Here is a 16180-nt window from a genome sequence, read left to right as displayed (position 1 = left end):
ACATGCCAATGGCCTGTGGCAGAACACCAGACAGGAAGTAGTCCCTAGAGGTAGGAAGTCAGAACCAGTAATGGTTTGGTATGGAATCCTCCTTACATCTCTCTAAAGAGTGGGATTGTATAATGTCTGCCAGAGCAGCAAAAATCAAATGGATCTTAAGTCTAAAACTAACTCACTTAACATTGAAAGTGATTAACATATTGAATGATTTGGTTTATGAAGTACTAAGTGAGTTGAGATGATTTATTTTGGAAAATGGGAGGAGAAGTGGATTAGTACAATACCTTCAATCATATATCTGATGGATTATCCTGTGGATGATGGAGGGGAAGAATGGGAGAATTGGGTAAGACCTCAAGAAGAACATCTAGTTAAGGGGAATTTTTGTTCATTAAAATGGGTTGTGAACAAGTTTGCTAAATAACTTTCCTTCAAAGCCATTAAAAGCCAACATAGTCTCCATGTGTCTTACACATAGTTCTTGTCTGAAACAAGTTGTGGCTTAATTGATCTCCTGAGCTCTCAGTCAAATCAGTGAGTCATGGCTCATTTTTGAGATATTTCAGAACTTGGCCCTGAGCCCATGAATTTGGAGGTGAGAGGTGAATAGAGAAGACCATTGCTTGTATTTTAGAGGGTGAGCTGGCTAAGAAAGAAGTGGTCTTGATGTAGGACTTAGGAGGGGAGATGCTCTTTTCTTTAAAAACATCCTCCATTTCAATGAAAATGGAGGTCTCTGCCTTAGTGCAGCCATTCCCAGAAACACCGCTAAGTCTTCCCAGTTAGTGGGAAGCCTTTGATTAACCTAGTCTCATTTCCAGTGACTTTGTGGGAAAATAATGTGGAAGGTGATGATGTTCAAAACTAGGTTTTCATTGAAATGCTTCTAAATTCAGACTCTTAGCTAGGAAATGGTTAACACGTGAGAGGCTTGGAGGGTCTCTGCACATGGCTGTGTTTTATAGGACAATATGGAAGATGTTTTTAATAAGGAACCAAATCCTGAACAAGTGGCCAATGGATTATATGGTTTGCATTTGAAAGGTGAAAGGTTGCAGTAAAATACCTTTTCCATAGCTAAACACGTGGGTTCAGGATGCCTGTGTGCACACAGGGGTGCAAGGCAAGGAGAGGAAGAAGAAAGAAAAAGGACTGTGAGAATGTTTTCCTTGTGAGAGCTGCAGCTTTGATCATTAACTACAACACTTTCCTGCCCTCCCCCACCCATCTTGTTTTCCATTTCCATCTCTATTTCATTTTCCCTTGTTATCCACCCTTCTCTCTTTCTCCTCTGTATTCTCTGTTTAATCCATCCTACTCCATTCTTCTCATCTCTTTGTGTCTCCTCCCTCCTGTCCCTAATTGTTTCCTGGGCCTGTATTCCCTCTCTGCATCTGTCTCTGAGTTCTCCTCTCTCCCTCTCTGTCTCAGATATGTGTATCACAGCTCCAAGTGGATGGTGGCTGGCAACGCTGATTCCCCTGTGCCCCCAAGAGTTTATATACACCCTGATTCTCTAGCTTCTGGAGATACTTGGATGAGACAGGTGGTCAGTTTCGACAAACTCAAGCTGACCAACAATGAATTGGATGATCAAGGACATGTGAGTCAAATAATCCCATCTTCCTCTTCCTCCCTCTTCCCCCTTTTTTGCTCTAGAAATGACTAGCCCCAGGCTTTTTTCAAACATGTAAAATAAGAATCTTTTTGAGATTCTCAGATTCATTTGAGATTTTGATCATCTCAAATGAATCTTTGAGTCATTTTAAGTAAGTAAGCATAAAATGTTTTTTTCCTTTTGTGAAATTACATTTATTACGAATCAAACATTTAGCAAACGTCTGCTGTAAGTCAGGTTGTGTTTATCAGACAGAGTTCTTGTGCTCCAGGAACTCACGGTCAAGTCAGGAGAATTCAGCGACAGAAGCAGAGGACACATTTTAAAATGGTGAATAAATCACAGTATTTAATAGAATAACTCACAGGGCAGTAAACTCAGGGAAACTGTTGTGGGGACAGTTCTGGCTGCTTGGTCAAGAAATTTATGAATTTATAAGAGAAGAATAGGTTGTAAGGCTTGCCAGGTATAATTGGTGCAACTAATGTTATTAATTTATTTTTGGCAGTAAAACACATACTGAATTTTCACTGAATGCCGGGATCCATACTGGATGATATGGGGAGATGAAAGAAGCTAAAACCATGGCTCCTATCTTTAGGGAAATGATAATTTTCTAAGGAAGAGAGAAGACGCATATACCCTTAGCTCTGACATGACATAAGAGAATGTCCGTAAAATCAATAACAAAGTGCAAATAGTAGCTTGTAGAATTTAAAGACAGATGAACTCGTGCTGAAAATTTGAAGCAGGAGGGAACGACTGTCACATAGTAGAGGTTCTGAGACCTTTTAGTGGAGTGATGTCTGCTGGTACTGGAACCGATTCATTCAGTAGTTATCCAATTCAAGCAAACATATTGCACTCACCACCTATGATTGGGATATTTGCTACGTGGTTCCATGTGATGTGATGCTATCCGATCACTTAGTCCTTCCAGCCATGGGAATGTACACTGATTTCCAGTTTCCCATACATCCCACCTCTAAACTGTGCTCTTCCTGTAACGCTTTTATCCTGTAATTTTGTTTGCATGAGAGCTGGAAAAGATGTAGGGACCTTAGAGACAACGCTGGAGTAATGTTTCCCCTTCTCCTTTCAGATCATTCTTCACTCTATGCACAAATACCAGCCTCGGGTTCATGTGATTCGCAAGGATTTCAGCAGCGACCTTTCACCCACCAAAGCCGTTCCTGTTGGGGATGGAGTGAAAACATTCAACTTTCCTGAGACCGTGTTTACCACAGTCACAGCCTATCAGAACCAGCAGGTAAGAGGCTGCCTTGGAGAGTCTCCTGCTGCAGCCGCTTTTAAAGGAGTTTACTCATCCTTTTGTAAGAAGTGCTTAGTCCTTCTGCATGGCACTGAAATGCTGGAATGAGAGACACCAGGCTGGCGGTGCACACGCGGCACTGGTGATGACAAGGGGGTAATGTCTAGTAGCAGCTGTCAGAGTCTAGATTTAGATCAGAGGCAAGATCTTTGACCAGGAGGACCAAACCTCCTAAGTCATTTTCATGTCTCTCTGGACTTGTACCCATGTTTCGTGATCTCTACTACATCCTGGCAAATGTTCCTCATCACTTGAAATTCCTGAGGTTTGATTCATTCCTTCCCTCTTATCCTCTCCGTGGAGCCGTCCATCAGGCTACATCAAAGTCATCAAGCCTCTCAAACTCTATGTCAGACCCACTGCTTCCATTTACACTTTCAGACTAAATTGGCCTCCATGTGTTCACCAGCCACACCCTAAGATGTGTATGTTTTTATGTTAGTAATATATTCATTCATTCCATTAATGTTTATTGAGAATTTACGATATTCTAAGCTTAGCAGATGAAGGCATTTCTCCCTAAGAAAAGAAGAGTTTGAGTTGAGTGAAAGACACATAAATACATAATGATAATACAGTGGAATAACTTAACAACAGAGATGTGGACACAGTTTTTTGTTTGTTTTTTCGTTTTGGTTTGGGGAATGAGGGAAGTTTTTGTGGAAGAACTGATGCTTTTTCTGACATTGAGACACTAATTAGCCAGTGAGTGGGTGAGGGGAAGAGAGAGGCCAAGTCTGGAATTACTGTGGGCATTTCTAAACAATGTTCTTTTTCTGAGGAGGGTGACTGGTTGGATTCACAAGTGATCTCACTTTATGCAGTTCTCTGAAAGTTGTATGTGAATCTCATTTTTGTAAGTTAGATTGTATTTCATATTTTGGTAAATTGTCTAATTCGTAGGATCCTGCAGTGAATTCTTTTCTACAACAGAGTTTTTGCTTGTTTATTTAGCTTGAAAATCTGCTTACTTTTATTTTGGGCCTGCTTGGAGCAAAATGGACGTATACTATAGTACTTAATACCTTTTATATTGAATACTGTGCTCTGACAAAGAAAGCAATGAGGAAAAACATTCATTTACTAAATATTTATCAAGGGCTTAGTATGTAACAGGCAGATGAAGGTGAGTTATACAATCTTTAGTTCATATACAGTAGAAAGAATTTTTCTATCTTTCATGGCACATCCTGATAAAATTCCTTAGATGCTTTTTACCTTCAGGGGAATTTGATATACAACAACCCTTTAGTCCAATAAATGTTAAGTGCTCTATGGTTGCTGGGCTTTCTCAGCAGCTGTAAAGTGTTCCCAACTTTGGACTTTCCTTTTAGATGCCACATTTGATCTAAAGTAGAAGAAGAGCTTTAGTTTGCCATGGACGCTATTTTAAAATTATTAAGCCCTCTCGAACTCTTCAGATAGTAAAATTGCAGAGACCATGGAGAGTCCTTACAGAAAACTTCAGTAATCAAGATGTTTTAAGCTCTGATGCTAGATAGAGCAGCACTATAGACATGGCTTTTGAGCAAATGGAACTTTGGGATTAACTGTGTTACAGAAAAGGGGGAATATAAGTCTAAGTTCTTCGGAAAATTGGATTTTTTCCAAGACCACCCCAGCCACCATTTTTATCATTACTTTCTCATGAAGACAGACAGATGTGGCAATAAATATGACTCAAGAACGTAGTTTGTAGAGCAAACTAGAACACCGATAAATGACCATTCTACTGCCTCACTGAGATCGGTTCTAGAGGCCAAGAAGGGTCAGTATAACCCAAGCTAAAACTAAAAACCTACAGCTCACTGTGAAGACCAAACATGGGTACCTGAAATCCCTTTCACTTCCTCTGCATTATTTCACAGTGTTCCTGCACCTGAGTACATTCTATTCATATAAATATTTTGTCTATATTTGGACTTGAGTGGGGCAGTGGTGGTTTGGTGGGGGTAGGATGCCATGACTAAGATCGTGGGACTTGGTAGTAGGCATATCTAGTTTGGTTTCTGACCTTTTCACTGGTGAATTGTGTGACCTTAAGCAAGTTTCTTAACCCCTTTCAACTTGTGTTTCCTGGTCTGAAAATGTCCTGACCTCATAGAATTATAAGGACTAGACGAGGGAACCTGCATTAAGTCACTGACACAAACCTGGCATCAAATTGTCAGTAGTCAGCCTACATTGCTAAATACCTGCACCTGCACAGGCATGAAGGCTAGTGGGGAATAGAGGCAATTTTAAAGAATAAATTGCTCATTAAGAAGAAAGTAGATTCTTGGGAATTGGAGGAGCTACATGGGCTCTCGAAGGTATTATATTCAATAGGTAACTACCTTGATCTCTCTGTTCTCATGTCACGTTAGTGAATTCATGATGTGCTGACATTCAAAATAGATGAGTCATTCTCAATTCTGCCCATTTTAAAATCTAGATAACAGCTTTTGCCTGTTTAACAAGCCTCCAGTCCCTGGGTAAATCAAGTGTGATTGTTTAACATTCCCTTTAGCTGTGTAGATATGATTTAATAGGATACAGTGCCTTCTAATAAAGCAAACTAACCTCAGGTCTCTCCCCCAGGAATCTTGAGGTCTGCATCCTGTCAGATCTGTTACCTAAAAATAATTTGCAGACTTGTCATGAAGATGCTGGGTAGCATAAACTGTTCTCTTTTGTGAGCTATATTCAGTGATTACCGTGTTTTTATTTCCTTCAACCTTCTAGATTGAGAACAAATAATATTTTAAAGCAAAGTTGTTTACTTCATTTTTTTTTTAAAGGGAAGGGTTAGGAAGGCAATGAGAAAGGAAAGAGAGAAGAGTCAGTGATAGATCCTCATTGCTCTCAGGGACTTGTTCGGAGGAGCACAAGTCAGGAAGGACAATGGAGGGAACGGAACTGAAATGAACTGTTGCCTAGCCTTCCTAAGGAAAGGCAGTGGCCTGTTCCACAGATAGCAATGGGTTAGGCATTTGGAGACCTGGGTTTTGGTCCTAAATTCTCCACTAGCTACCTGTGTCACTCTGAGCAAGCTATTTTCTCTTTCTGGGCTTCAGTTTGTTACTAAAATGTCATTTATTTTATGGAATAATGATGGCAGGAGATAATAGAGAGCTGTTAATTCTCTTTATCTGGTAGAATAAAAAATTGTAATGCCAATGTTGATCCTTCACATGTTGGAAGGGGAGGGGATTAGAATTGGCCTATGACATTTTGAAGCCCACAAGCCACTAATTAGGAGGAAGGACCCTTCCATTTCCATAATTCGAAGATATTTATAGTCTATTCATAGTACTGACTACATGCTTGGAAAATGACTGAATAATTAGCCAGCATACCTCTACTACCAGTTTCCTTATGTATCCGTGGTTCTGCTTCCTTGGATATAAGTAGGAGTGAAGTGTGAAGAAAGAGTTTCTATTTTCATGAAATAGTTTATGCTTTTCTTTCCCCCTTTCCCATTCCTTCTCACCCTTGCTGACTGATGCATAGACTCCCAGGGCCGCTAGCATACTGAAGTTATTATTACTATTATTTGCTCTTGGAGTGCCAACTTGGCAGGCTTTTCACAGAGAGGAAAGTACACCATGCCCAGACTCTCATCATGGAGAACAAGGTGGTAGAAGCGGGAATAAAGGTGATTCTACACTTAATGCTTTTCCTTGGAAGAGGCTGACGCCAATATGTCCTCATGGAATTAGCAGGAAATTTCCACTGCAGAGTCTTTGTCTTTTCTAAGGGAAAAAGTCTGCTGAACCTTGATTTGTTTTTCTTTTTTCCAAACAGGAAACTAGATTTCAAAATGACACAGCCATGTTCTCCTCAGGTAATACAGTCTTATTTCTTGATGAGAATTGGCTACATGAACTACATAGGAAGTCTGAAACCACAGCCAGTGTTGTATAAGCAAATTCAATAGGATTTCTGAGCCACTCATTAGATCCTGAACTATTGAGCCAGTTTTGCTCTAACTTTCCAATCAAATTAGTGCAGAATTTTTTTTTATGTTGGCTTAAAATTTTTTTTTTATCCTGATGGAATGCTTTTCAAGCAATATGGTAAAAAAAAAAAGAATAAGAATGTTAATAAGGGAAGTCTCTGAGCCTTGGTCCTGTAAAATTATGCTGAGAATATTCAGGTTTCATTTTCTTTGTAGGTTGTGCTATTTATGTCTGCACTGTGCGTGGTGAGGTATACCTCATTTATTAACTGCCTCTATGTTACTAGGCAAAATAGTGAGGGAAAATGATTAAAATGAATGGTGGCAAGCCAGTAATTACCCCCTTGTATCCCGTAGTCTTCAATAACTCAGACTACACACATCAGTATAACGTTATGGAAGGAAAATCAGGGAAGAAAAATGCTTCCACAACCTCTGTATTTTCCATGTTTCCTCATTATCATCAGACCAAGTTTGAGCATGACTGCTGTGGCATAGCTTTAGCTACAATGGAAGTTACTAATAGACCTTGTTCTGACTGGAAAGACATTCAAGACTTTCGTCTGTAATGCCTACAGTGAAAGCAAATGGGATTGGGGGAGTTGTTTGATTTGTATCCTCTAAGGCTTGTGATGGCTTTGGGACTGGTGATTTCTGTTTCCCGCATCCTCATTCATTCATTTACTCCCTCACTCCATGCATTCACTGAACAAATATTCATTGAGCATGAATAGCATGTCATATTCAGTTCTGCTTCATAAAATGGTATATCAAATAGACAGGGTTCCTAGTTGTAGTCTAGGGGGAGAGACACATAGTAAATATGTAAACAACAAAATAAATGTGTAATTACCAACTGGGTTAAGAGTAAAGATGGAATTAAAGAGGGTGTAGTTAAAGAGAGTGGCAGAAATATCCTATTTTGGAGGGATGGATCAAGGAAGATGCCTCTCAGGAGATAACATTTAGATTCAGACTTAGAATGAGGGGTCAGCTATATGAAGAGTACAGAAGAGAGCATTTCAGTCTGGAGGTAGAGTGCACGTGAGGAATCTGAGCAGGAAAAGAGCAGGGCACATGCCAGCACTGAGAGCAGCTCAGGTTGCCTGGAGCCTGGGGACCAGAGTCAGGGGAGGGTGGGTGGGGATGAAGAGATAGGCAGGGGTCAGGGCATGCTGGCCCCGCAAGGCCAGGCAAGGAGTTTGGATTGAATTCTGAGCACAGTGGTAGGCACTGAAGGAATGACATTGTCCAACTATGGTGCGTTAACCAAGATCGCTTTGGTTGCTGAATGAAGAGATTGGACAGGGAAAAGAGTGGAAGAAGGGAGATCAGTTTGAAGAGTATTTAGAGTGGTTTAGTCAAAATACGACACTGACCTGGTCTAAGGTGACGAGGTGGAGATCGACCGCCATATTTGAGCCTAGTTGATAAATATAATTGAGGGGAGGGTTGAAAATTAACTATTCAAATGAGCTTCGCCTCCTCCTCCAGACGGCCTCTAGATGTACGGTGCATGGGCAGGGGTGGAGGCAGTGAGGTTTCTGAGCCCTCACTGTGGTTGCTTGTGGACCCCTGTGCTGTTCTCTGGGCCTCACTGGCCTCTGCTGGGGTGGGGTCAGGTCTGGGCTGGTCCTGGGGTTCCTTGTGTTGATTTGTTTTACTGGCAGGAGACTGCTGACCTTGTGCTTTTGTGTTCTTGCCTCAGTTGGACCTCCTGGGCCTCCCTGAATGACTCAGCCTCACCTCAGTTCTCATCCAGGGCCTCTGTTTGACTCCTGTCTGGACTGTAGCACCTCTATGTCGGGGTCACCCTGCCTTCCCTGTCATGGCATGTGAGGACCTCTGAGTCCCTGACCCACTGCCAAAGGGCCATGGAAGGCTTGGGGATCCTAACTCAGGCCTCTTCCTACAGCACTTATACTGGTGCAGCCACCCCCATGTGTGTATGGAGGTGACCCTGCCCGTGTTCCTCTGAGTCTCCCCCACCGCCCTTGGATTTTGGTTTGAGTAGAAAGCTAAGGCACATGTAAGTCTAACTGATTGCTTCTCTCCTGTCTCTCTCCTCTCTTCTCATGTTCCCCTGGAGTGGAAGGGGAGGATTTTTACTTCTTTTTCTACCTGGTGAGAATTCATCTTATGCAACATCCTTGTCTCCTGTAGGACAGCAACCTGTCATTTGCATCCCTTTCTATACTGAGTCTACCAGGAGTTTCTTGATATGGAAACCATGGGACTATTAGAAACTAAGGATTATTGAGGTTGTGAATACATTGATTTATTCCTCCAAAATACTCTCATTGTTACCCTTGCTATTTGTAGATATAGCCTAAGTTGTCAGCACAAGCATTAACTGGGATCATAATTCGGTTTGGATAGCTAGAATTGCTCTCTTCTACCTATAGGGTATCTAAATGTTGCAGGGTAGTAAAGGCTTTTCATGATGTGGCCTCAGGCCAGCATCTCAGCTTTCTTTCTCACTGCTTCTCTTCCTGTACCCTGTGCTCTGGTCAAATTGGAATCTTCAATGTTTCTCAAAAATGCTTCATTCCTTCCCACTTCAATTCTATGGCTTACATAGGACCTTTCTTCTGAAATGCTTCCCTTGTTCCTTTCTCCCCTTTTTGCTGTTTTCATTAAAATCTTATGCATCCTTCCCAGCTTGGCTCACGTGCTTCCACTAAAGTGAAACCCCAGAGCCTTTCAGCTCGGAGCAATTACTGCTTCCTCTAAGCTCTTGGGGCACTTTACCTTTATTTCAAACCTTATCACTTTCTGTTTTACATTGTAATTATTAATATGTATGTCTTCTTTTTTCTCCTCAATTATAAACTTCTTGGGGGCAATGATACACAGCCGTATACTGACTGTCTGCCACGCTGTCACCTGTGCTACCTGTCACGTTGCTTTGCACACAAAAGGCACTTGATAATAAATGAATGATGAGCAGCACGGTCACACTCTTCATAAAGCGGTCCAAATCCCACAATAAAAGCTTTGAAACAAGTAGAGAGGTGTTGTGTTTCCTAACATTTGGTGTCATTTGTCTATTAAATCTCCATGCAGACTCCTTGGCCTGTGATACAGGGAGCTGTGGGGAACTGGTTTTCAACCATTTCTCCCAGGACTGTGAAATAGAAGGTCGTTATATTTACAGGGGTCTGTGCCCCCAAAACATAGCAGCACAATCGTATATCAGCAACCCCTATCATAAATGAGTCAGACAGGATAAGCCAACTTGAAGGAGAAAATAAAATATTATAACCCCAACTTGAAAAGAAAATATGGTGTGTGGTTTATTGCTGTGGATTATGGAGGAAGAAAGAACTGATTTTAAGTCAACAACAGAAAAGCAGTGACAATCTTTAAACTCAATACAATATTCACAGGGCAGACGCTAGACTTGAGAAAGCCAAAGCTTCAGGCTCCTGCTCTGGTCTATAAAATAGATGTCAAATTGCTTTTGCTTCATTGTGAGTGCTACATTATTAGTGTGCCACTCTAGAGGCAAAGGACGTTTAGGGGGGAAAAAAAGCTTTGGTACTTTCAAGTCAGAGTCTGTCAGAATCTCACATTGCGTTTTAAAGACCTTTAGAATGTGGCTTTGGGAAATTCCACTCTGACGAAGTGAGACAGAAGAGGGACTTGGAAAGATTTGCAACACAAGAAACAACTTCAGCCGTCCTAGTGATAAATTCTACAGTGATCAGGAATGGGAAGATGGTCTTGAAAATGAGATCCCCTTCTTTTCAGAATTACCTTCTATTGAGTGACTTTCCTCCTTTCCTGAACTCCTTAACCCCCACCTCTAAGTCTCTATCGCTTGAATGTAGCGAGTCATTAACATCAGGTTCAGACAGAAGGTATCCAAATGCCTCCCGTGACAAAGGCTAAAGGCGGAAACACAAGAGCGCAGATGGAATTCCTTGGTCAGGCCATTCTAGTCTGGAGGCGAGAGGGTAATATATACGGTTGCAGAGTGGGAGGGGACTAAGATAGGATACAATAGAGAGGGACTCTTGCACTGAGTGGAGGTCGAACCAGATATCTACTAAGGACCCATCCAACCGAGGTCACACAACTGTTTGCACTGGATTTGCTTAGCCTTATGAAGCTGCTTCATTGCTTCTCCTGAGTGGCTTGTGGGACTTGGAGACTGGGTGAGTTGCACTGTGTCCTGCCCCATCCCGTCCCACATTTGTAGATTTTTCTTTGGATGCAACCTTGACAAAAGTCCAGCTACTTTTTTGTGTCTTTTTACAAGACCATTTTAGGTCATCAAATGAACAACCCCTAGCGGCAAGAAAGGCACAACTTAAGTGAAATGGGAAATGCAGTCAACTATTTGGTTCTTTAAGGCTGAGGCAGGTTGTCTGGTGACCTGATTGCACCTGATTGGATTGACTGAACCCATTCATTCGTTCTTCACTCACTTGCTCACTCATTCATTTACTCATTCATTCAACAAGCATGTTTCAACTGTCTCCTGTGTGTCATGCACTATGGATCTGACCACTGTCCAATTTTCCATTTTGATACCTTTGTTTGTCTGGGCAAGTGATTTATCACCATTTTGGGGCAAGGATGGAGAGCTTACAGAGTCGCATACTGGGAAAACCTTGGTTTTTAGGGAGATGTGGGTCAGAGGGGTCAGACGTCTGTGTGCCAGGACCAAGTCCTGTATCAACTTCAATCTAAATCTCAAACTAAGAGGAAACTAAATAAAAACAACAGCTGTTGTTAACAGAGTGATTTTTATTAACGTTCTAGGAGCAACCAATAAAGAAGTCAGTTAATATAAATACAATTCATGCTTTTTTTGTTTGTTTCCAGATCACCAGATTAAAAATTGACAGAAACCCTTTTGCTAAAGGATTCAGAGATTCTGGAAGAAACAGGTGAGCAAACTGGGCAAGAGACTCACTGACCTTTCTTTTCTATATGACATTCTTTTTTCCAAGCCCCATTGGTGGCTTCTGGCTCTGGTTTTTTGGAGAACGTTTGCATGCTAGGTAACTGTGCTGCTGCAGGCAAAGAGAAATGGGTAGTTGATCCAAGAATCAAAAAGCTGCCCCCCAGAGGTTGAACTCTCCAAATTCTTTGTTAACACACTGTAAATCATCAGATTGAATCCCTCGTGGTGTTTTTCTCCCTGCATCGTACTTGGTAATTTAGTCACTTAAAACAAATTTGACAGTGATTTATTGTCATTAGAAGATTGCAACTTTTTCTGATAAGTGTCTATAGGTGGCTACAGCAACTATAGTAATATCTCCTTTATTTTTCATTATCAGGAAAAAAGGAATTGTGGACAAATAAAATTTTTCAGAAAAGTATTCCCTATAAGAGCTAAAACTTCGTTTAAAAATTGACCATTTTTCTCCTAGGAAATATTTCCAAACTCCACTAGATGTTTTCTGCTTTAGTAAAGAGAGTTTATAGAACACTCTTTCTTGATGACCCAGCATCATCATTATGATTAGGTTGTTATACTGTGGAACTCTTAGGAATTGGTGACGTTTGTAGGACTATTTGCGCCTGTTGTAAATAGCCTTAGGGACTGTGGTATTTTTCTGGTTAACTCTGCTTCTGTCTAAATCCTTCCTGTCTCATTCTTCATCTATAAAATTGAAATCTGTTATTCACAGAGAGTCAGGAGAGAGCTGAAATCGGCAGGGAAAGCAGATACATCGAAGATTATTCAATCAGAAAATTTCATTTTATATAAACTATACTGAAACAGCAAATATGACACATGTGTCCTGTAAGTGTGTAGACCTTGCAATAACTATTTACTTTAATGTTCAGACATTTTCCTAATTTGGGGGCCTTTTTTTTTTACATCTGAATGACACAGTTTGTCAGGATTTATCTTTGCTATTTTCTCTTCAAGAGTTTTCAGATAAACTATCTAATATTATATTTAGAATCACTTCGTGAACTGTGTAGCACATTATATTAGAACCTAGTTTATGCTAAAACTCAGATGCGTGTAGTGATCATTTTCTTTACAAAATGATTTATGAAAGCACTTTTTATGAAACTTTTTATCATATTTAAAATACACTTAGATTTCTTTAAAATTTTATTTTCCTCAGAATTTTTGAACGTCACATCTATTAAGTAAAATTCACTTGAACTTCTGGTTTGAAGATGACAAAATTGAGTAATATTTTCTAGGTCAAGCAACTGGTTAGTCGTATAGCCTCAGGCATATGGACTCCAGGCTGAATGCTTTCCAGTTAATGACTCTTTGTTTAAAATAAGAGGCCTTTGTTTTCAAAATTTAGCCAATGAAGAAGCCAATGCTTATTCCTTCCATTTCAGATAGACAGTCCTCTTCCTCCCAATTAGTTTCTATTCCATGTCCAGGTCACAAAACATGCCTGTGAGCCATTTCCTGTTGCCTCCTTTTCAGGGCTCTGCCTTCTGGGCTTATTGAGGAACTTGTTAGTGATAAGGAGCTCAAATAGAAGCTGGCCTTTCATAAAGAAGCCTCTAGGGTGTTTAAGATCTTTAGCTTGGGGTTCATGCATGTGTTTCAGGAGTTCTGTGAGTTCCCAGATATTGAAAGGAAACGTGTGTGTGGATGAGCCGTGTGCACTTTTCTGGGGAGAGGTTTACAGCTTTCTTCAAATTTTCAAAAATGTCTGTGACCAAAAGTTAAGAATTTCCACTCTAGACATCACCATCTGTCTCCAGAGACCAACCCTACTGACTTTAGTTATCCAACTACTTTCTTTTTCTTTCCTTCTGCATCTCCAGTGGCATTTAGTATTTGTTTATTTTATTCTTGGCATTCCAAAGACTGCTTTCTTTCTGTCTCTTTTTTCTTTGCTTTGTCATCCCATTGGATTCCTTGTTTTTCAGAGGCATGACTTAGAACAGAAAATTGGAATAGAGTGGCTGTATTGACCAGCATTAGAGCTTGCGCTGGGAATTGGAGCCACGCTTTAATCTTGAGATTAAGACCTTGTGTCTTGAAGCATTTGTCTCTGGTTAGGAAATTGTGATGACAGCTCAGTTAAAGTCCCAAGGTTCTTCTGTCCTCTCACTGGGCTAGAAAGGACCTTGACACATCATTTGGCCCTGGCCTGTGTCTGCCTTAAGGCTGGTGAATATCTTACTGCTCAGGACAGACAGTTACTTGCCTGTCCTGCCTGTTGGGCTGCTCTTCTCTGTAAGAACTCCAGGAAAGCAAAACTATGGATCTTCATTAGCCCATGTCAGTGCCTTATTTATTTATTTCTGATCGCATGGAAATTCTTCATTGTGTCCTATTAAATCTTCAGGCTGTTTTAAGTAATATCAGTAATTATAGAAGTTATTTGTGATTGAACACTTGCTGTGTTCCAGACCTTTTACTTACATTCTTTCTAATCTTTAAAGCAACCTGTATTTTACAAATGAGGAAACAGGCTCCGAGAGTTTAAGCAGCTTTCCTAGTGTCACACAGTAAATTGAAGAAGGGATGAAAACCCAAGTCCATCTGATGTCAAAGTCTGTGCGCTTTGTGCTTTATCATGCTAACAGTTTAAACTTGACTCGTTTTATCTTCAACAGATATCGAGAATAGAGCTCTTTCTCTAAACCCCCTTCATCCACTTAAAGATCCTACTCAAGTAGCCAGAACCTTCTCTTTTCCACATAAATCAACCTATATTCTCTGTCTGTGTAGACTCTTCCCCATGACTGTGTCATTTACTTTCTATATCCCAAAAAAGGGTTCCATAGTCAAGGACAGGAAGTCAGGCTGAACGTCCCTAGCAGGTGAAACTGTGATATGAGGAGACTGAAGTCACCTGTGTCATCAAGGGACAAGGATGAATTAGGGAAGGTAGAAGCCATTTTCATCCTCCAGCACTCTGGGAAGCTAGACTAAAATCAACTTGTTGGGACAAGTATTGAAGCCCTTTTATTTTCTCTTTAAAAAGCTCAAAATTACCTGATGATCACACTTTAACTCTCACTAGCTGCCTGCAGGATGAGGGCAAGAATTATTAATGCCATTTTGCAGATGGGAAAATTGATGGCTGAGGATATAGAGGATTATTTATAAATCTTTGGGAAGAGGTGGCCTGTGCCAAAACCAGAATCCAGTTAGTTCACCACCTTCCCAGCAGTGCCCACCAGTGCACCATCGCTGGCCCTGCTTGTGCTAACACAGTTTTTCTCATAAATCTGTGATTTTCCCCATGCATTTTTGACATCAAATGACTCGTACAGATGAGCATGGTTTGATGAGTTGCATAGAAATGTACCCCAAACATACGGATTACATTTCCTTGAAAAACACATGAGCTTAAAAATTAGGGGGGAAAGTGCTTGGCCAATATTTTTTGGTTTTGTAGAACACAAAACATTTGTGGAATACTTTGGAGTTACAGAAATTGCCAAACCTCAAACCAAAACACGTTCAGGTTTGTCGATCTCAATCCATGCCAGTGCGATCCCGAGGCTCCAGAAGAGAGTGTGAGAGGAAAGCTGGGGAGGACACAGCCGCCCACTGCACTCTCTTGAAATGCCTCTCACGAGTCTCTCTCATCCTGCAAGCCTCTCACTGCAGGGCAGTCAGAAGCTGGCTGGGTTCACAACAGTGCCCTCTGAGTGTCGAGAAGAACTTGAGGCAGCTGTGGCCAGGACACTTAGTCCCCGTTCTTATTTGAATGAAAAGAGATATCCATGAGAAGTATTCCTGGCTTCTAGCCCCATCACTTTCTCCTTCCCCTCAGCGGGAACCAAGGTGACTGATGTGACTGCTGAGTCTGGAACTCTTTGGGACCCGCTTGTCTGCAGAAAGTGTACCATCTGGGCTCTTTCCACTGTGTGGTAAGCCCAGCAGAGGAGGCCTGCAGTTCTGGGAAGTCAGCTTATTTCAGGGAGTTCTAGCTCACTCCAGCCTTCACACCTATGTTATAGTCTCCAGACACTTTTTATCAATAATAAAACTGGTATTTTGGTCTCTACTACATCAGTCTCCTAGGTCTTCCTTGGAAGTTTATTCTGAGTTCAAATGAGGACAAGGGATGATGTGCATTGGGCCATGCAGAACCCCAACAGGAGTTCTAGTGAGTTCACTGTGTCAGCTCTGTGATATCACCATCATCAGAGCCCATCATAGTTCCTCCTGATTCTTTTTTTTTTTTTTTTTTTGTGGTACGCGGGCCTCTCACTGCTGTGGCCTCTCCTATTGCGGAGCACAGGCTCCGGACGCGCAGGCTCAGCGGCCATGGCTTACGGGCCCAGCCGCTCCACGGCATGTGGGATCTTGCCGGACCGGCACACGAAC

At 41.3% G+C, this 16180-nt stretch overlaps 1 protein-coding gene across 1 annotated transcript in view; it reads left to right on the top strand.

Moving 5' to 3' along the window:
- TBX15 (T-box transcription factor 15) overlaps positions 1-16180 on the top strand; it is a 99503-nt gene that overhangs the window by 63921 nt on the left and 19402 nt on the right. Inside the window, exons 4-6 of the mRNA XM_065883802.1 lie at positions 1432-1603; positions 2721-2888; positions 11725-11789. Of these exons, the coding sequence (XP_065739874.1) occupies positions 1432-1603; positions 2721-2888; positions 11725-11789 (405 nt within the window). The remainder of the gene's footprint in view (positions 1-1431; positions 1604-2720; positions 2889-11724; positions 11790-16180) is intronic.

The sequence above is a fragment of the Phocoena phocoena genome, chromosome 1, assembly GCF_963924675.1.
Source record: "Phocoena phocoena chromosome 1, mPhoPho1.1, whole genome shotgun sequence".
Taxonomy (NCBI): Eukaryota; Metazoa; Chordata; class Mammalia; order Artiodactyla; family Phocoenidae; genus Phocoena; species Phocoena phocoena.
This window is presented reverse-complemented; position numbering and strand designations above follow the sequence as displayed.